Source organism: Rutilus rutilus (genome assembly GCF_951802725.1).
Source record: "Rutilus rutilus genome assembly, chromosome: 21".
Classification (NCBI taxonomy): domain Eukaryota; kingdom Metazoa; phylum Chordata; class Actinopteri; order Cypriniformes; family Leuciscidae; genus Rutilus; species Rutilus rutilus.
Genome location: NC_140226.1, coordinates 9,609,380 through 9,630,143, shown reverse-complemented (window position 1 = coordinate 9,630,143; position 20,764 = coordinate 9,609,380). Strand labels below are relative to the sequence as shown.

General features: G+C 37.7%; 2 protein-coding genes across 5 annotated transcripts; both read left to right on the top strand.

Annotated features, from left to right (window-relative positions):
- The first annotated feature begins 132 nt into the window (after positions 1–132).
- On the top strand, positions 133–2,646 carry tp53i3 (tumor protein p53 inducible protein 3). 3 transcript variants are annotated; one of them, XM_084394019.1, is made up of 7 exons: positions 141–226; positions 631–684; positions 932–1,063; positions 1,138–1,405; positions 1,471–1,683; positions 1,763–1,959; positions 2,176–2,646. In XM_084394019.1, exons 2-7 carry the CDS (start codon positions 658–660, stop codon positions 2,356–2,358), a joined length of 1,020 nt encoding a protein of 339 aa, XP_084250145.1. In that variant the 5' UTR covers positions 141–226; positions 631–657; the 3' UTR covers positions 2,359–2,646. The 3 variants fall into 3 exon arrangements, with proteins under 3 accessions (XP_084250146.1, XP_084250145.1, XP_084250144.1); XM_084394018.1 differs by having other exon boundaries at positions 225–298; positions 652–684; XM_084394020.1 differs by lacking the exon at positions 631–684 and having other exon boundaries at positions 133–226.
- Positions 2,647–3,842: 1,196 nt separating this feature from the next.
- On the top strand, positions 3,843–20,625 carry dnajc5gb (DnaJ (Hsp40) homolog, subfamily C, member 5 gamma b). 2 transcript variants are annotated; one of them, XM_084392644.1, is made up of 7 exons: positions 3,843–3,998; positions 8,573–8,697; positions 9,089–9,302; positions 9,426–9,573; positions 13,754–13,810; positions 18,615–18,656; positions 18,806–20,625. In XM_084392644.1, exons 2-7 carry the CDS (start codon positions 8,585–8,587, stop codon positions 18,850–18,852), a joined length of 621 nt encoding a protein of 206 aa, XP_084248770.1. In that variant the 5' UTR covers positions 3,843–3,998; positions 8,573–8,584; the 3' UTR covers positions 18,853–20,625. The 2 variants fall into 2 exon arrangements, with proteins under 2 accessions (XP_084248770.1, XP_084248769.1); XM_084392643.1 differs by having other exon boundaries at positions 3,847–3,998; positions 8,576–8,697.
- The last annotated feature ends 139 nt before the right edge of the window (positions 20,626–20,764 follow it).

The window sequence follows — 20,764 nt, the reverse complement described above, 5'->3', positions numbered from 1 at the left end:
AAAGCTCAAAGAAGCTTACAGAATGTTATGTTCTTTTAGAACGTGGTTCGTTAGAATATAGTTTCACTAGCAATGGTATTTTTGGCAGAACTATGGTTGCCATAGTAGTTTTTAATATGGGTGGTACTAGGCTATCATTTGACGTCAGTTTATGTCCAGTTCAGACCAACGTTCAATCAACTACATTCACGACAAAAACAGCGTTTTAAAGGAGTCATTTTATGAAGTAAGTTTAATAAAATAAAAATAAAAAGCTTAAATTTGAGTTTGTCGCTGTTTTCTTCCAGTGAATGTAAAGGTGAGATGTTTAAATTATAGTTTTAATGTAGTCAGACAACACAAAGATTAAAGTCGATGTTATGTCATAATTTGTGCATTCACTACAGAAACAAGCTATATTGCAGTGATAGGTGTGTGTATACGTATTGATCAGTGCTGTAGATTTTGTTTTCGTTAACGCACAGAATAGTTGATATAGTTCATACGTGCGTCGAAATTGCGCAGAAAACCAGACACTGGTGTAAACAAAAGTCACTCATTCTAATAGTGTGCATCTCAACTTACGTTGCATTACAGTGTTGTGTGATATAAAGCTTCCCTTTTAATTCACGTTTGTGTTTTTAATTTTAGGCCTTAAGTTTGTGTTGTTAGATCGCAATGTTACAAATGTCCGAAGAGAAAACAGTAAGTAAAAAATTTAAGAGTGTTTTCCAGAGTGTTTTAAAGTTGTTCAAATCCCCCCCTCCCCCTGAATTGTTTTGTATTCACAATCATATTACTGTATTAGCATAATAAACGTTGTATATTGCCAAAGTATTACAGAGGGAAACAAACAAAATGAAATACTAAAATAATGTTAAAAAATATCAAAGACATCAAAAATCCAATAAAAAAGCATGACAAATAGCTTTTATTTCTTCTCATTTCCGAGTCAATGCAGGCAGTTTGTGTTGATGAAGCTGGGAAACTGGGTGTGAAACGCGTTCCTCGGCCTGAACCCAAAGATGGGCAGCTCCTCATCAGAGTCGCCGCTACCGCTTTAAACAGAGCTGATCTTCTACAGGTGAACCACAAATCCTGCCGAAGTTTGTGTCCTGGTCAAATTGAACCCCACTGATGGCTCATTTTGATTGACAGAAAAAGGGTCTTTACCCACCTCCCCCCGGAGAGAGTGAAATCTTGGGACTGGAGGCCAGCGGGGTGATCGCTGACATCGGTCCTGGGGTCAAGGGGAACTGGATGCTGGGAAGTAAAGTAATGGCTTTACTCGGAGGAGGCGGCTATGCAGAATATGTAGCTGTTCCAGAAGAACTCATCATGCCTGTCCCGTCACACCTCAATCTTCATCAAGCCGCAGCTCTTCCTGAGGCCTGGCTGACTGCCTACCAACTTCTGCACTTCATAGGTAACAATGTCAGCTTATGAATGCATTTTATGCCCACTATATTCCCATATGCTGCCTTTTTTTAGCCAAAGTGAAGGCGAATGAGACGGTGTTGATTCATGCTGGAGCGAGTGGAGTCGGCACCGCTGCCGTTCAGCTGGTTCGCTTATGTCGTGCCATTCCAGTAGTAACAACAGGGAGCCCTGAAAAGTTAACATTTGCAGAGCAGGTTGGAGCAGCTGTGGGAATCAATTACAAAGAGGAGGATTTCTCAGAAAAAGTGCTGCAATTCACTGAAGGTCAATCATTTTAGTATACTAAATATCTTTGTTAAATGTTGCATGAATGCATTTAAGTGAATTGTGTATTCTCGTTTAGGTAAGGGAGCCGATGTGATTCTGGACTGCATTGGTGGATCTTTTTGGGAGAAGAACATCTGTAGCCTTGCGATGGATGGACGGTGGGTGCTTTATGGTGCTTTGGGAGGTAAAACAGCAGATGGAGACTTATTTGGCAAGCTTTTGAGGAAAAGAGGGCATCTGCTCTGCAGTCTCCTCAGAAACAGAAGTTTAGAGGTAAGAGGAATTCTCCAGAAAGCATTTGTATTGATAAATTGATGTAGACTAAATAGTTCACCCCAAAATGGTCTGAGACTATTCTGTCATTATTTATTATGTCACTCTAACCCATAATGATGTTAATTGTGGCCTGTTTTAACTCCTTTAATGATGTATAAATCTCAGTTTGAAGCGTTAAAGGTTATACGCTTTGTATTGTGTCTTTATTTCTAGTATAAAGCAGAGCTGGTCAGGAGTTTCACCGAGCAGGTTTTGCCACACTTCCAGTCGACAGATCCTTCTCTGCGGCCTGTGATTGACAGCATGTTCAACATGGAAGATGTTGAAATGGCTCATCAACACATGGAGGCCAACAAGAATATTGGGAAAATCATTATCAAAATTGGAACCTTTTGATCACAGTATTATTATGGAATACAGTCAGTAGCATCACCCGATCATTGAGAATGACATCTATGCGTTTTGCTATGCGTCTGCAATCTAAGCAGATTTGATTTATGACCACTTATTGTCGTCAGTGTTAAAAATTGGAAAGTTCCTATATTAGGTTAATGAGATCAAATGTTGTAAGAGGTTTGAATCTTCCTAATATCTGTTTTTCCATTTCGATTTATTTCATGAGCCGAAGCCCTAAAAATATACTTACGAGCTTTCTGGAAAAAATAAATAAATAAATTTAATGCATTTTTTGGAGATATTTTGTTATTTTTAATTTTATTTTCCTCTAAATGACTTGATTTTATCAATAATTGTAATATAAATAAGCACATTCTTTCACTTAAATACAAAATAACTGTTAAATAAGCAAATACATCTCACATTGGGTGTCTCTGCCGACCTTTGTGAAAAAAAAGAACAAAAAAACATGATATTAAATGACTTTACCACTAGATGGCCTTATTGCTCTATATGGAGCAAATGACCTGTTGATCCTGAAGTCCCATTTAAAAGTCAGTTTGCTTCAGTGTGCATTCAGGTATATATATTTAGACATTACAAAATAATTTTTTGTAAATATTTGAGCACTTTTCTTTCCATTTTGAGCTTTTTTTTTTAGGTTTGTATTTATACGGAAGTGTCAGATGCAATAATTTTGCAACAATTCGAGTTAGTAAAGGGGAAAAAGTTAAAAACAAGAATCTTTATTTGAATATGCTGATTTTCATTAAGAATAAAAAAAAGGCTGTTACAGCTCCAAAAATGCAGTTATAAATTCACTATTTATTTTGCACTTGTGTGTGTGTGTTTGTTCTGGATTGTGCCAGACTTTTTATTTTATTTTATTTTTTAAATGGACGAAAAAATAAATCACCACTTCCCACCGTTTCCCATTCATTCTTATGTGGGTCAAATTAACTCGTGAGGGAAGGATTTGTCACTATTTTATTACAACCACAAAAACTTGAACTCAGTTCATTTTTAATTAAATATTAATATTTTGAATATAAATATGTTATATATTAAATAATGTGGATTGCTTATTGTTTTTTACTATGGGGCTTACTATGTTATGATAACAGACTATGTGATCTTTTAAAAAGCATATTTGACATCAAGCAACATTTTCATAATTTTTTTAATAATTACTATGCATTACCTCATATTAATAATGGAATGGAATATTTGGGCGTTAAATCGAATGGGCCCTACTACATACTCTCCATTATTCATTCACATATATTTTAATGTTTAATATTTTAAGTAATATAAAATGTAATGTTAAAATAAAAAGACCGTTTATGTTATTTGTCAACAACCCAGATGCAAATGTCCTACTGGAATTGTAGCAAACGTTACTTAAATGCTTGGGTTTTTCTTACTGGTCACACACACACACCGCCTGCTTTACTCACGGCTGCACTCTGGCAATGAGTTTTCGTACTTTGACGTAAGAGAAACTTTATTTCCTACTTCCTGGTCTAAGTAAACTCTGCTGCTCATGATCAATGGATCAACTTCATGTAAAAACGCTGTAAATATAATCGGAAATGAATACACGCACAACTTTATCAAACCTCAGCTTCTCTTCTTAAACGGTAAGTGATCGATTTCATGAATAGGTATTCTAATTGCAGTCAAGTTATGATCTCCAACAGGCCTGAGCTCAAATAAGCGTTACTTAAATGACCTGAAAATGAAAATATAGCTCGTGGTAATGTTGTTTGCGGAAATACAGATATCAGCAAATTCAGTATTAGTCCTTCTGATGATGAATTGCTAACCCTGTAAATATTTTAATCTCTTAATAAATAAAAGTGTATTTTGTTTTTAAATGTATAAAAACAGTGGCCCTAATTGGGCGCACTTTTTATGTATGAATGTCATTTTTACTTTTGCGTCTTCCTTCGAATTATTGGGTGTTGGTGATTTTTAGTCAATGTGTGAAGTCATTTCTTCTTCAAGCTTGCACAGGTGTAATCCAATCATATACAAAACGTGCTTGTGCTAGTTTTGTTAGCACTTTACAATAAGGTTCTGTTAACATGAACTAACAATGTAAAATACTTTTAAAGCATTTAATCTTCGTTAATGTTTTTTTCATTTACTAATACATTATTACATTTAAAAGTTGTATCTGTTAAAATTACTCTATTTAATGGACCTGAGCTAACATGAACCACATTTTTAACACATTAAATAATGTTGAAGGGATAATTCACCCAAAAAAAAAAAAAAAAATCGGTTATTACTTACTCCCCTTCATGTCGTTTCAAACCCGTTAATCTTCGAAACACAAATAAAGATCTTTTTGATGAAATCTGAGAACTTTCTGTCCCTCCATTGACAGCTATACCACTTTGATGCTTCAAAAAGTTCATAAAGAGATCGTAAAAACGAATCCATATGAATTGAGCGGTTTAGTCCACATTTTCTGAAGAGACTCAATCACTTTAAATGATGAACAGATTTCATTTAGGCTTTAATTCATATAAACATTCATCAACTCACACATTAGTTGTGGTAAATGGAAGCTCAAGCATGTTCGCTTGACGTGCGAGAACCAATGAGGTTCATTCTCGTGTCACGCATCACCTTTGAGCTTCTGCAAGAACCAATGAGGTTCATTCTCGTGTTACGCAGCACGTTTGAGCTTCAGCAAGAACCAATGAGATTAATTCTCGTGTTTGTTACGCATCACCTTTGAGCTTCTGCAAGAACCAATGAGGTTCATTCTTGTGTTACGCATCACCTTTGAGCTTCTGCAAGAACCAATGAGGTTCATTCTCGTGTTACGCAGCACGTTTGAGCTTCTGCAAGAACCAATGAGGTTCATTCTCGTGTTACGCAGCACGTTTGAGCTTCTGCAAGAACCAGTGAGGTTCATTCTCGTGTTAAGGCCCTTGTTATAATCGTTAACGAAAACGAACGAAAAAACGAAAGCTAGGTGGGAAAAAACATTGTCGTTAACTGAAATAAAAATAAAAACGAGACATTACAAAAAAACGATAACTAACTAAAACTGTAATGTGTGTTTGGCAAAACTAACTAAAATAAAATAAAATTATAGAGTAAATGTCCTTAGTTTTCGTCTTTGTCAAGGTCTTTCATTTTTTAACGCTATTTAAAACACGCAGCATATTCATTCAGCTGCATTTCCTTTCCCCATGCGTCTCTCACATGCGCGCGCGCACGCACACACACACAGCCCCTCCCCTCCGTGCACACCGTCTCCATGAGAACGAGTGTTCGTTCGACGTTGAAAGCAAGTTCGCGAAAGGTTGGTATGTCTATCTCGTGAACACCTTTACACAATCACACATTAAAAAGTGGTATAAAAATATTTTAAATTCTGAATATAATTTTGTCAGTGTGTTAATGTCGACCCGAGAAGCGATTGCGCCTTCTTTAGAAAGTTAACTAGTCACAAGTTTGAGGTAAAATGCACTTTTTGGTTGTGGTTGTCGATGTCAAAACACTATATAAGCTGTGATTCAAATATTAAATAATGTTATGTAATTTTTTTACTTTTACACTGAATGTTTGCTGCTTCAATCCAGATGACTAGGCTATTGGCTGTATACAGGGTAAATTTAGTATAGGGTGTGAAAATTGTACAGCTGTGGTATTTGTATAGGGTGTGAATTCTGTATAGAAGATGTGTAGATTTTTGGTATGGCGTGTGGATTTTGTAGCCTGGTAATACCAAACTCTGCTACTTCGCTTTGCTTCGTAGACAGAGTCTGGCATGGCATAATTGTAAAGCTTTTTCTTTCTCGCGGGGAGGTGCTTGTCTGAAGTTTAAAATCATTGGTTCCCGTAAGCCAATCACATAACGTTTGGTTATGGCGTGTGTTATGCGCATGCTCAGCTGCATCTGAAAACGGAAAGCTATTACGCTCTCAGACTGAGTACAGAAGTGAAATGAAATTGAGCGGAAGTAAGAAGTTTGACGTAGTCAGGCTATGGATTTTGTAAGAGGTTAAAGAATTTCAATGGGGTGTGAATTTTTTTCTAAAATTGTATGATATTTTTGTTGAGTTATTATTACACAATACTTTTTCCGACCTTTTTTGAATCTTGCCCCTGACAAATAACCCAAATTACAAAAAAAGACTAAAACTAACACTAAAACTAATAAAAACTAAACTAAAACTAAGCATTTTCCAAAAATAAAAACTAAACTAAACTAGCAAACCCACTTTAAAAACTAATTAAAACTAAACTGAATTTGAAAACAAAAAGTCAAAACGAAATAAAAATAAAAACTAATGAAAAATGCAAAACTATAATAACCCTGTTGCACACTGAGTGCGAAATTTGCGTCCGAAATTTTCGCACATTAAAAAATAAATACGACCTCACGTTATGTCAATCACGCTTGTCTCCGAAACTTCAGTCCGTCAAAAAAAAAATCTAATCAGGTTCGATTTTCTGCGTTTTCCGCATCCGTAGCAAGCATTTTGAATGGTGTTTTGACAATTCAGAGCCACTGAATCACGAAAGCGGAAAAACGCATGCGATAATTTCGGACTCAGTGTGCAAGGGCCTTTACGCAGCACGTTTGAGCTTCTGCAAGAACCAATGAGGTTCATTCTCGTGTTACGCAGCACGTTTGAGCTTCTGCAAGAACCAATGAGGTTCATTCTTGTGTTACGCATCACCTTTGAGCTTCTGCAAGAACCAATGAGGTTCATTCTCGTGTTACGCAGCACGTTTGAGCTTCTGCAAGAACCAATGAGGTTCATTCTTGTGTTACGCATCACCTTTGAGCTTCTGCAACAACCAATAAGGTTTGTTCTCGCAAATCAAGCAAGTGCGGTTGAACTTTTGTTTATGTTCGCGGATCAATGTATAGTAAGTATATGTAAAGTAAGTCAAGTCTGGCCTAAATTATAAGCATTTTTAAAATCACTTATAATTTGGTCAGAAGACTTTTCTGGGGTATGTTCTTATTAAAAGTCTTACAACACCATAAATCAAAGTCTCGGTAGGCAGTTTTTTTTTATCAATTAAATTTATTTTAATTGGTTACTCTTCTTTTTATAATAAACAAAAATGTAACAGGCAAATAAAACTTCATCATTAAAGTATAAAATACAATAATCACGTTGTGAATCAAAGATGTAGTCAGCTCTGGGCTTCTTGTCTTCCACTTGGGTTTCTTGTCCTCAGCTCTGGGCTTCTAGGCGTCGGGGGTTTAATGACGTATCAGTATCCAAGTCAATCAACTCATCAGTCTTTTATACTCCTGTTGTTTACCACAGGCATTAGGTTCTAATCCTCTTGATTGACATAAATTGTAACTTTCCCAAAGTTTTCCAGATCCTTTTCAAGGCCTCACAGGTGCAAGCTGTCCACCTCTTCATGTCCTTGAACTCCAGTAAACTCAACCAAGATGGCTGATTTCCTTTAGCGTTCTAGGAGTATAACCACAGTTCTTTGTGTCCTTGAGCACACACATAATCACACACACTTCTGCTCCTCTTTCTCATGGGTAGGCACACACACTTATACATAACGAACAATTACTGTACATCTATGCCAATACAATATAAGCCATTTTTTACAAACAAAAATAAATAACAACATTGAATGCAATGCATTATATTCAATACATTGGCTAAATATGTGTAACAAAAATGCATCTACAATAAACAAAGAGGCAGGTAATTGCATTTTCTTGATATTATACAACAAAGCCTAAATTAAATCTGTTCATCATATAAAGCGATCCTGTCTCTTCAGAAAATTAAGACTAAACCGTTAAATTCTTATGGATTCGTTTTACAATCTCTTTATGTACTTTTTGAAGCGTTTAAGTGGTAGTTGTGTAGCTGTCAATGGAGGGACAGAAAGCTCTCAGATTTCATTAAAAGATCTTTATTTGTGTTCTGAAGATGACAGAAGTCTTATGGGTTTAGAACGACATGAGGGTGAGTAATTAATGACAATTTAAATTTTGGGGTGAACTAACCTTTTAACTAATGGGACTTTATTGTGAAGTGTTAACCACATTTTTTTAATGTAAATGACACTTGGTTTGATATTTTGTTATCTAATACAGTGACATTCAGATATTTTTTTTACATTGCCATTGTCCTGTTTTTCTGTTATTTTGAGTAATAGAGAGGAAAACTAAAAATGACTCTTCTGATCTTGATTGTTTTAGCAGAATTTAACAATGGCAGATCCAAGACAACCTCAACGCAAGCTGTCCAGAGCTGGAGAGAGTTTATACAAGACATTAGGCCTGGAGAAAGGAGCTACATCTGACGATATTAAGAAAGCATACCGGTATTTTTGTTCAAATAATGCAAATCTTTTGTTTAAATATTATTGAAAACAATCCAAATATGTTTAGCTAATCGAAAAGGGTATTGCTCCATAATAAGGCACTCTATTTCAGTGGTTCTCAACTCCAGTCCTCAGGACCCACTGCTCTGCACATTTTGTATGTCTCCCTTATTTAACACACCTGAATCAGATCATCAGCTCATTAGGAGAGACTCCATGAACTGAACTGAGTGTGTCAGATAAGAGAGACATACAAAATGTGCAGAGCAGTGGGTCCTGAGGACTGGAGTTGAGAACCACTGCTCTATTTGATAAATAATTCATGTCAGTTCAGGAAATCATAAATGCAACATACCTGAAAGGCTTTGTTTTTATAAATCCTCACCTTAAGAAAACTGGCGCTGAAGTATCATCCAGACAAGAACCCCAACAACCCAGAAGCGTCAGAGAAGTTCAAAGAGATCAACAATGCCAACACCATCCTCCACGATGACACCAAAAGAGAGATCTACGACAAGTACGGCTCCATGGGCCTCTACATCGCAGACCAGTTCGGAGAGGACAGCGTTAAATACTACTTCCTCATGAACAAGTGCTGGTTTAAGGTGAGTCATTTGTGTGCATGCAAATCTGTCTATGTTCTTTGCTTTTACTTTATATAAATAATACAACTCATTGCATGCACATGATCACTATAATAATCCCTTTTTTTGTTGAACCTTGTTCAGACGCTCCTTGCGTTAGGGATGATCTTCACGTGCTGCTGCTGCTTGTGCTGCTGTTGTTTTTGTTGTGGAAAATGTGGCGCTGCAGAGCATGAAGAAAACTTTCAGTATATGGATCCAGATGAGCTGGCAGCAGAGGAGGAGAATGGAGGTGAGGAGCAGTCATGTTTTCAGGTTTGGAGACTGCAAAGTTTCCCAGTTTCCATCTTGGGCCTGCTTAAAGGGTAGTTCACCCAAAAAACTCTCCCTCAAGCCATCCTAGGTATATATGACTAGCATTGAATAGTGACTGAGTTTTTGAGTAATCATAAAAGTAATCCATACGACGGGTTAATAAAGGCCTTCTGAAGTGAAGCAAAATATGGTTGTAAGAAAAATATCCATATTTATAACTTTATAAACTATAATCACTGGCTTCTGGCAACGGCCGTACACGCATTCACAAGAGAGTTACATGGTTTTCGCGAGAGGTGTCTATTCTCACCTAAGCTTACGCTACATCTACATCATACGTCGTGTCAGAGGTCACTCTTCCGCCAGAACTCAACTCTCATGAACGCGCGTATGGCCGTTACCGGAAGCCAGTGATAAAATATGGATATTTTTCTTACAAAAACCCATCGCTTCACTTCAGAAGGCCTTTATTAACCCCCTGGAACCGTATGGATTATTTTTATGATGGATGGATGCGCTTTTTGGAGCTTCACAAACTCTGGTGGTACATTACTGTAACATCCTGACTGTATGTCCTCAAAGGGACACCGTAACCTTCTGGCAAGATCCCTGTACTCTCGCGAGATTGTGCAGGAATGAAGATGGCGAAATAAACACCCAGTTCAGAATGTCCGATGTGCGTTCCAGTTATTTTGTATAAGCTAGTTTAGCCAGTGCGCAAACAAGTAAACATTACATGGTGTCAGAGTAGAGGCTGTAATACTCACGTTCCGACAGAAATATGGATAGTTTCGGCGTCCCAGCACACAAAATGGATTGGGATTCAGCTAATTTACCAGAAGCGTGGCGACGTTTCAAGCAGCACGCAGAGCTAATATTCTCCGGACCCCTACAGGAGAAACGGGAACAGGACAAATGCAGCTACCTTCTCTTATGGATCGGGGAGAAAGGACGGGATGTTTTCAACACATGGACACTAACAAATGAAGATGCAAAGAAACTGAAAACATACTACGATAAGTACACCGCATATCTCACACCTAAGTCTAACCCGATATACGCAAGATATCGTTTCCATGAGAAAACGCAAGGAGATGGGGAAACTTTCGAACACCACACAGAGAATGTGACCGATGTGACCAAAGACGGCGCCTGTCCAGCCAAAGGCAAGCAGTGCATTAAATGCAAAAAACTCAATCACTTTGCAAGTCAAAGCAACACAAACATCCATACAAGAAAAGTGACACACTGTGGATGAAGACACTGAAGATGAGCAGGTAGAACTTTTTATTGATGGACTTACAACTGAAAACACAGGATAATGTAACGAACAAGCTTATGCTGAAATTGAAATCGGAACTCAGAAAGTTCAATTCAAAATTGACACTGGCGCAAAGACCAATGCAATTCCCGTACACATATTTGAAAGACTGTAGATACTGCCATAAAACCAGCCACCCAAAAGATCTCCGGCTATGGTGGTGAGTTCCTGAAAGTGAAGGGGACCTGTCATCTGAAGTGGTGCAAGTAAAAGAACACCTCCATTGTGCTTGAATTCTACATAGTAGACACCAAAGTACCTCCCAGTCTAGGGATGAGAGCTTGTCTAGACCTTCCTTGGTTGTGGCCGAAGAAGAAGTGAAGCCATGCACAGACACAGAGAGCCTCCTTAAAGAATACACAGACGTCTTCCAGGGCATAGGAGAGTTTCCAGGGGAGTGCAACCTCCATGTTGACCCGAGTACCGATCGCTCTGCGAGATAGACTGAAACAGGAGCTCGACAAGATGGAAGAGAGCAACGTGATCTGCAAAGTGACAGAGCCCACAGAATGGGTCAACGCCCTCGTAGCCATAGAAAAACCCCAGACTGGCAAGATGAGAGTCTGCCTGGACCACAGAGACCTCAACAAGGCGATACAAAGGCCCCACTACCCCTTACCAACTTTAGAAGACATCACCACAAAGCTCGCCGGAGCGAAGTACTTCAGCGTCCTCGACGCCAGATCAGGCTATTGGGCCATAAAGCTGAGTACAGAGTCGTCCCTGCTAACAACATTCAACTCCCCCTTCGGCAGATACAGGTTCCCGAGGCTGCCGTTCGGAATCAATTCAGCTCAAGACGAATTCCAAAGGCGTGTGGACGAGACGTATGAAGGCCTCCCAGGTGTAGCCGCCATTGTCGACGACATACTCGTTTTCGGGAAGACAAAGCTTGAACACGACAACAACCTCAGGGCCATGCTAAGGCGCACAAGAGAAAGAGGGGTAAGGCTAAATCCTGACAAATGCCAAATAGGTGTATCAGATGTTAGCTACTTAGGCCACACGCTCTAGCGTGAAGGCGTCAAGCCGGACCCGGCGAAGGTGAAAGCGATACGAGAAATGCAGCCACCCACAAGCAGAGGGTAGTTGGAAACCATCCCCGGGATGATTAACTATTTGGCCAGATTTGTACCACACCTCTCCGAGATAAATGCACCACTACGTCAACTTCTGAAGCAGGACAGTGAGTTCCTATGGGACAAAAACCACGACAAAGCATTCATGCAGATGAAAAAACTGATAACACATCATATTATTACTATAGTAGATTCTTTGAAATGGAGCGGCTTACAAGCTCACTGCAGTAATCACCAAGCTCAAGTCCACGTTCGCTCGTCACGGCATCGCAGAGACAGTCATCAGCGACAACGGACCATGCTACAGCTCTGAGGAGTTCTGCCGCTTCGCAAACGCGTGGGACTTCACCCACACCACCACAAGTCCGCATTACCCACAGAGCAACGGCCTCGCCGAAAAGACTGTCCAGACAGCGAAGCGCATCCTGGACAAGGCAAGCTGGAAACACAGACCCCTACCTCGCTCTGCTGGAGTACAGGAACACTCCAGTGGACAAACTCCAGTCACCTGCCCAGGTTCTGATGAGCCGACAACTACGCTCCATACTCCCAGCGACCAGCAGGCATCTGCAACCACAGGTAGTACCCCAGAAAGCCATTCAAGATAGGCGAAAGGCATGCCAACACTACCAACAAGCATACTTCAACAGAGGCACCAAGCCTCTGTCTCACATACCTGCTGGCACACCTATTCGTTTCCATCAGGAGGATGGCACCTGGAGACCTGCAACAGCAACACAACATGCACACACACACAGGAGCTACCACATCCAGACAGGAGATGGACAGACTCTACGACGCAACCGCTGGCACCTCCATGAAAGCAGAGATGCTCGAGGCGCCAAAAACACACAACATGCAGACACACACACCAACAACACACAGTCACCGCAACCTGAACCTGCAGACCACCCGCGACCAGCAAACTAACAACAGCCCAACTACACAACAAGGTTTGGCAGCATCTCCAGGCCAAGACAAGTCCTCGACTTATAATGTAAAGGGTGCTGCCCCAGTAAAAAAACAAAAACTTGTAGTTCAACTGTTGTTTCTGATCACTTGCCTCTTGTTAAAACAAAACAAAAACAAGAGAAAATGAGTTTACTTACCTGTTACTTACCTGTTACTTGCCTGTTACCTCGAAAACACTGTGAAATCACTTTGACTGCCGGTTATGTCTTGCCTTTTCACTAAACAAAAGAAAACAACGAGTTCACTTACAAGTTACTGGAATTCTACAAGAAATTAAAATCTTGCTTTCTAACTTGAACACTATTGACTTGTTTGCACCTATGTCTTATGTCATTTAACTGTTGCCTGTACCTGTTTACATTACAGCAATAACACTAATGACCACAGAATGTATTCAGACTCCTTATATGTGCCTTAAGCACAAGTGTTCTGCTCATGGAATTAATGTTGTGTGCGTTTAGGTAATGCCATTTTTCTCTTAAGAAGGGAGATGTAACATCCTGACTGTATGTCCGGTGTGCGTTCCAGTTATTTTGTATAAGCTAGTTTAGCCAGTGCACAAACGAGTAAACATTACAATTACAAAGCTTGGAAGAGCCAGGATATTATTAAATATAACTCTGCTCGTGTTCGGCTGAAAGAAGAAAGTCATATACACCTAGGATGGCTTGAGGGAGAGTAAATTATGGGATAATGTTCATTTTTGGGTGAACTTACTTATTAAGAACAATTGTTATTAAAGAAAGGCTCATTGTAACTTGTACAATGTTACTTGTGATTCACAGGCAATGACACAGTAATAACAGGACAGCCTGTTCCCTGTCCAGCGCCTGGAGATTCCGGTGAACATTCATTATTTCCTCCAACAGATGCATATTTAACTTGTTCAGTCATTTTGTGTGTTTGTTAGACATCTTTCTATCTATATATATTTATTAGTGCTTTCAATCAATTACAGAAAATTAACTAATTAATCAGACATTGTTCTGTAATTAATCATGATTAATAGCACCTAACATACAAGTTTTTAATATATTTTTAGGATGTAATACTCAATTTCACATTGAATCTTCAAAATAATGTAGAAACAACATAAAGACAGTATATATATTAAATATTAAATATTTGTTTAATAGCATCTTTTTACTAAGCACTATGAATCACTGATACTGTGACTGATAGTGATGTCACCATTAAAAAAAATAAAAATTCCCTAAGTTTTAGCCAATTTTATCCACAGTAAAATTGAAAGCTATCATTTTTAACATTTAATAATAGGCTAAAAATATAACAACTTTTGATTTAAGTATACTTAAAACAATCTTTACATAAACCCATTGTATTAAATGTCACATTTAGCTGTGCCTTTAATATAGCAGGGCTCAATGCTAAGGGTTTTTTCTACTGATCCAGTCAAACCGGTTCAGATTTGTATCTTCCCTGCTGAAATGCCATTGGTTTTGACCCATGTGCCCATGTAAACAGTGCTTTAATATTTCCAAGCAGGTCTAACATGTAAATATACAGAAATTGAATTATCAAACACTGCACAGTCTTCACTGCATAAATTATAAATTAAATATAGATTAATCCTTATTAAATCTACAAAAGTGATTCAGTCAAGAGCAGTGAGTGATTTTCTCTTTGTCTTTTGTTACTTGATTAACATTAATGACACAGGCAGCAGCAGGTTTATTAGGCTGGTGTCACTTTACAAACGGACGCACATGACGCGGATCTGACGCATATCCTATTTCCTCAAAAATTTTAAAAGAATGTTCTGACCCCGAACTTTTAAACGGTAGTAAATAAAAGTAGTTTATAATTAATATTATAATTTTAATATACTTGTAATAGTTTACTATTACTTACTTAACTTATAATAGTGTAATATTATAGTAAAAATAGTTTTTTATGTTTATTTTATATATAAAATATTTAAATAATACAAATATTTATATTTATATTAGACAAATGGGAGCTGGAGCGCTGCTGGTATCCCTTGTATCCTCTGGTTCTCTTGGAAGGGTTAAATGTTCATAAAAAATAATAGGAAAAAATCCAGGTCCAGGCACTCAGTAGGATGCAAACGTTAAAAAGCCTTTATTGTTTTAAAGGGCAAAAACATTAAAACACCAACGCATATCGGCCCACTGGCCTGCATCAGGGTGTTAGTAACAAACAGACAGAATCAAGCCACACTTATAGTTGCATTGATTTCAGGTGTGCCACTCTGGTACTTGCAACACAATTTCTTGGCCACTAGAGGCAGTAGTTCAGGTCATGACTAATGCCAGAGGTTAAACCATACAAATACAAAACCAAATGAGAGATCTCCAAGTGGAAAAATAGGAGTGACACCACTACAAACATCTAGGGCCCTATTTTAACGGTCTGAAACGCAAGTATCAAGCTCGAAACGCAAGTAACTTTGTGGGCGGGTTTTGGGCGCTGTTGCTATTATACCGGTGGGATAAATGACTCTTGCGCCCGACTCAAATCTAAAATGGGTTGGTCTGAAGTAGCTTCATTTTTCATAGGTGTGGTTTGGGCGTAACGTGAAATAAACCAATCAGAGCGACATCTCACATTCCCTTTAAGAGCAGGCGCGCTTGTTCCAGGAGCAGTTCACAGCCGAGGAGACCGAGGTTCTCGTCAGGGCCGTAAAACACAGAGAAGTGACATTGGGGATGGAGAAACACACCCAAATTAACTTCGGTTAAACAGGCGTATGATAATTTGGGTAAATGTGTAAGCTAGATGTATGCTTTTATAATAAACTATCTATCTATCTTATCTATCGTAATAATGTATGATTTGCAAAAATGAGAACTGCTGCGTCTGTGTGTAGATGAGATAAGCAAAGTGTATGTGCGTTGTGCACACGTTACATTGATTATGGCCAAGCATGCGCCCTTAAAATAGCATATGAATAACATGCGCAACACGCCACTGACTTTAAACTAGTTTTTTTTCGGTCAGTGGCGCAATTGTTTTCTAAACCTGCAAAATAGCATCAGGGAACGTTTGCGCCGGAACACGCCTCCTCTTTGCGCTGAACCGCCCCGGGAGAGCAAGTGTATTTCTTAGTTAACCGACGTGCGTCTGTGGAGGAAAAAGTCCGCTGTGCGCGGGTGCAAAATAGGAATGATACATGCGTCGGTGTACAAAGTCAATTGAGCTGGGTGCAAGATAGCACACTGCACACAATATGCACCAAAAGTCAATAAATATGAATAAGCTAGTTTCACATCATAATTCTCAATTCATAGTGTTGGAATCTTTTCCTTCGTCAAAGCAGAGACCAGGAGACTTGGTTCTTTCTTCAGCAGGATTCTTTATTCAGAACACGAGCTGTCGGTAGCTGCAGTCATCAAGTCTAACTAATGGCAGTGTACATTGTATACCTTTCAAGGGGGAGGGATTTACATAGAAGTGGCATGTAAATGAAGTACAGGAGTCAGCCAATTTCCTGATCTCATCAGTATAACAGCCATTCAAATGCATAGATGCTAATCCAATCAGCCTGACAGTATCACCCATACCTTCACATTATCATCGCTTAACTTGGGACAATGACACTGTTCAGGAGGTGCATAAAGACAAAAGTTTAATGTCAGACACCTGGGTTGCTTGACTTAATCTTCTTTCAATCTCATCATCTATGCCTCAAAATGTAAAACACAGTGTACAGAACCGTGACCCGGATATAGCTACTCACCTGAATCCAGATTGAAACTTCAAGCTTAACAATAGTCAAGATGGTTCTAAAACAACATGAATAGTGTATGAAAATGGCAATTGGGTCTATTGCATTCAAAAACTAGTCATCATTTACGAACAGCAATACACTCTCCCTATTGAGACAGAACAATTACAAAAAGTGTGAAAGGTCAAAATCTTCATTGAGACCTGGATAACTAGTGGCCCTCAAGGAATAGATCCAATATGTCTCCCTCTGTTTAAGGCGTTTGATTATATCCCCACCCCTGGCATTTGGTCTTGTATTTGTATGGTTTAACCTCTGGCATTAGTCATGACCTGAACTACTGCCTCTAGTGGCCAAGAAATTGTGTTGCAAGTACCAGAGTGGCACACCTGAAATCAATGCAACTATAAGTGTGGCTTGATTCTGTCTGTTTGTTGCCAACACCCTGATGAAGGCCAGCGGGCCGATACGCGTTGGTGTTTTAATGTTTTTGCCCTTTAAAACAATATAGGCTTTTTAACTTTTGCATCCTACTGAGTGCCTGGACTTTTTCCTTTTCTTTTTTATGAATATATATATATATATATATATATATATATATACAGTGTGTGCAGAATTATTAGGCATGTTGATTTTCTGATCATATTTTATTTCCAGGAACATTTTGCCAATTCCAAACCATATTAAACTTAATAACTACTATTCATTTTCTATTTAATCATGTATAAGTGATATATAATTGTTCATGAAGGCTGGAAATGAAAAATGTCTTATTTTCAGGTGTGCAGAATTATTAGGCAAGTTTTCTTTTACAGATAAAATAAGCCAAAAATGAGATTTAACAAAGACTGAAAAGTCAAAAATTATTAAATCCCCATGAGAAGAATGCAAAACTAATGCAATACTAGAGATTACAGTTAAGGCATGACCATTGGACAGTGAAATGCTCATTGGGTCAGCAGGGTCAGACAAAAACAGGTGGAGAAGAAAAAACACATGTTAACTGCAAAAGAATGAAGAATTAAGGTGAAGAATTAAGTGTGAAACCATCAGGAACCCTTTAGTCTCCAGTGCCACCATTTTCCAGAACTACAACCTACCTGGAGTCTCCAGAAGAGCTGGTCCTTCAAGAGTCACTCTCAATCTGTCTGTCTATAAAGCCTATAAAAAAACAGTCTTCATGTATTTTACTACTCTTCAGCTTGTGATTCTTATTAAGAGGGGGTCATTTTTTAGGATTCTTTGCCTAACCCAAGTCTCTGAGACCCTGACACCTTGCTCTTCTGGAGACTCCAGGTAGGTTGTAGTTCTGGAAAATGGTGGCGCTGAAGACTAAAGGGTTCCTGATGGTTTCACACTTAATTCTTCACCTTAATTCTTCATTCTTTTGCAGTTAACATGTGTTTTTTCTTCTCCACCTGTTTTTGTCTGACCCTGCTGACCCAATGAGCATTTCACTGTCCAATGGTCATGCCTTAACTGTAATCTCTAGTATTGCATTAGTTTTGCATTCTTCTCATGGGGATTTAATATTTTTTGACTTTTCAGTCTTTGTTAAATCTCATTTTGGGCTTATTTTATCTGTAAAAGAAAACTTGCCTAATAATTCTGCACACCTGAAAATAAGACATTTTTCATTTCCAGCCTTCATGAACAATTATATATCACTTATACATGATTAAATAGAAAATTAATAGTAGTTATTAAGTTTAATATGGTTTGGAATTGGCAAAATGTTCCTGGAAATAAAATATGATCAGAAAATCAACGTGCCTAATAATTCTGCACACACTGTATATATATATATATATATATATATATATATATATTAGTTTACCTTTTTGCACATATGACTGAACACAAGAATATTTTGCTCTCTCATATATGCTGTCTCAAAAATTAAGAAAGAAAGCTTACTTTTTTGTGTTGTTTAACAGGACACCCTGTGTTTGTAGGAATGCCCATTCCTGAAAAGTCAGGTGAATATCAGCATCAGTTATTAGCATTAGCATGTTCTATTCTGTGTGATGTTTGGATAATGTTCTTTTCTGGCAACAAAAGGGCAAGAGAGTTGTGATTCTGAGGGTTATTTTGCAGTGAAATGCTGATAGTTTGTGTTCTCTTGCAGATAGAGACACTGCTATACTGATCGCTCCAGAAGCACACAGCAAATGACAACCTGAAGATTTCCTCGTCCTAGAAATGAGGACACGACTGTTGAAATGTGTTTCAGTGGAAGGCTTTGTGTTGCACACGGTGTCTGTGCAGTATATGTGGATCATTTGATCTCCACGCATAATGCTATTTCTGTTTACATCATTGCTTGATTTTTATTGCAAAAACACTTTTTCTAATGCTTCTTTGTTGAGGCACACAGATCAGATGCAGCCCTTTAAATAACATCTATAGCGCACAATCAAACATATACATGCTTGCCTAAAAAAGTTGCCAAATTACCTGATCTAATAAAATAAGAATCTGCTGTTTTTACAACAACACCATATTTATTGATATCTCGTTTTTTTTTTTTTTTTTTCAGTGTGAACCGATTTATGCACTTTCTGTGCTGTACATCACAATAATTCTTAAAAACACAAAGCCTTTGGAAGCTTTATTAATATTGTACATGTACGATGTGAAGTCGTTAAGACTAATACAGTGATAACGAATAAATTCATAACTCTTTACAAGTTTTCATAAGTTAACTACTTTAGTCTTTATTTTGTCATCATATACTCACCCTCATGTTGTTTCAAACCTGTATGCATTTCTTTCTTCTGCTGAACAGAAAGGAAGATATTTAGAAGAATGTCAGTAACCAGACAGTTTCTGGTCTCATTGACTTCCATAGTAGCCATGAGGGTGAGTATATGATGACAGAATTTTCATTTTAAAGTGGAGTATCCCTTTAACAGGAATTAAGAATGAATAATACTTCTACAGAATTCATTAATCTAAATGAATGTTAATTTCAACATTTACTACATTATTCAAATCAAAAGTTGTATTTGTTAACATTAGTTAATTATGGAAGCTTGTTTCCTCCACAGAATAAAAACAATTAAAAGATAATTTACATCTCAAACGAGTTTACATTTCGCAATTCTGACATCTTTTCTCAGAATTGTGAGATATAAACTCACAATTGTGTTAGAAAGTCCAATTCTAAGGAAATAAAGACTGACTTTTTTCCTCAGAATCGGATGTTTATATGGCTTTATATCATGCAATTCTGAGATAAAAAGTCAGAAAAGTCAGAATTGTGAGATAAAAAGTCACAATTACCTTTTTTTTATATTTTATTCTTTGCCGGAAACAAGCTTCCATAGTTAATGCACTGTGAACTAACATGAACAAACAATGAACAGCTGTATTTTTATTAACAAAGATTAATAAAACCTGTAAGAAATATTTTGCTCATTGTTAGTCTATGTTAGTTAATACATTAACTAATGTTAATAATGAAACCTTATTGTAAAGTGTTACCAATAAATCCATTAGTAATTTATTATTTCTATGTACATAAACATTGACATTTTATCTAACTGACAATTTTATGTGGTTTATTTTGTTTCAAGCAAACTTTGAAATAACCATTTTATAATACATGATCATTTACTATGGTGTCAATCTTTTAAAAGTTTCAAATAAATGTATATAAATGATGAACATATGATCAATAGGGCAGGGGTTCAGGTACGGACTGTCCCGCTGAGTTCAAAGGACCACAGAAATTTTGCCATGTAGCGGCTAATAATAAAAGAGATTCATATTTTATTGCTGTTTTCATTGGGGTAATATTGCACAGCCTCAGGGATGGTTTTGTCTGCGATTCTGTATATGTATGTTTTTGTTTATAATTGTAATTGTGCGCAAATGACTGCTGCTGCAATATTCATTTATATTATTAATTATGAAAGATTAATAAATAGTTGATTATTGTATCTACTCAAGCTTTCCATGTGAGTTTGTACATGTGAATTTGCTCTTACAGCAGTGAAAATGCTATATGTACACATCTGTTATCCAAACCCTCCAAAAGCTTTATCTCACATTATCGCTAGTTTTGGAAAGTGACCTTGGTGAA

Excerpts from the sequence above, each read along its gene's own strand:
- tp53i3 (XM_084394020.1), top strand. The coding sequence starts at position 152 with ATGTCCAGTTCAGACCAACGTTCAATCAACTACATTCACGACAAAAAC. Across the intron at positions 1,406-1,470 it reads CCAACTTCTGCACTTCATAG|CCAAAGTGAAGGCGAATGAG; the intron begins GTAACAATGTCA and ends GCCTTTTTTTAG. Across the intron at positions 1,960-2,175 it reads TCAGAAACAGAAGTTTAGAG|TATAAAGCAGAGCTGGTCAG; the intron begins GTAAGAGGAATT and ends CTTTATTTCTAG.
- dnajc5gb (XM_084392644.1), top strand. The coding sequence starts at position 8,585 with ATGGCAGATCCAAGACAACCTCAACGCAAGCTGTCCAGAGCTGGAGAG. Across the intron at positions 8,698-9,088 it reads GATATTAAGAAAGCATACCG|AAAACTGGCGCTGAAGTATC; the intron begins GTATTTTTGTTC and ends CCTCACCTTAAG. Across the intron at positions 9,574-13,753 it reads AGCAGAGGAGGAGAATGGAG|GCAATGACACAGTAATAACA; the intron begins GTGAGGAGCAGT and ends TGTGATTCACAG.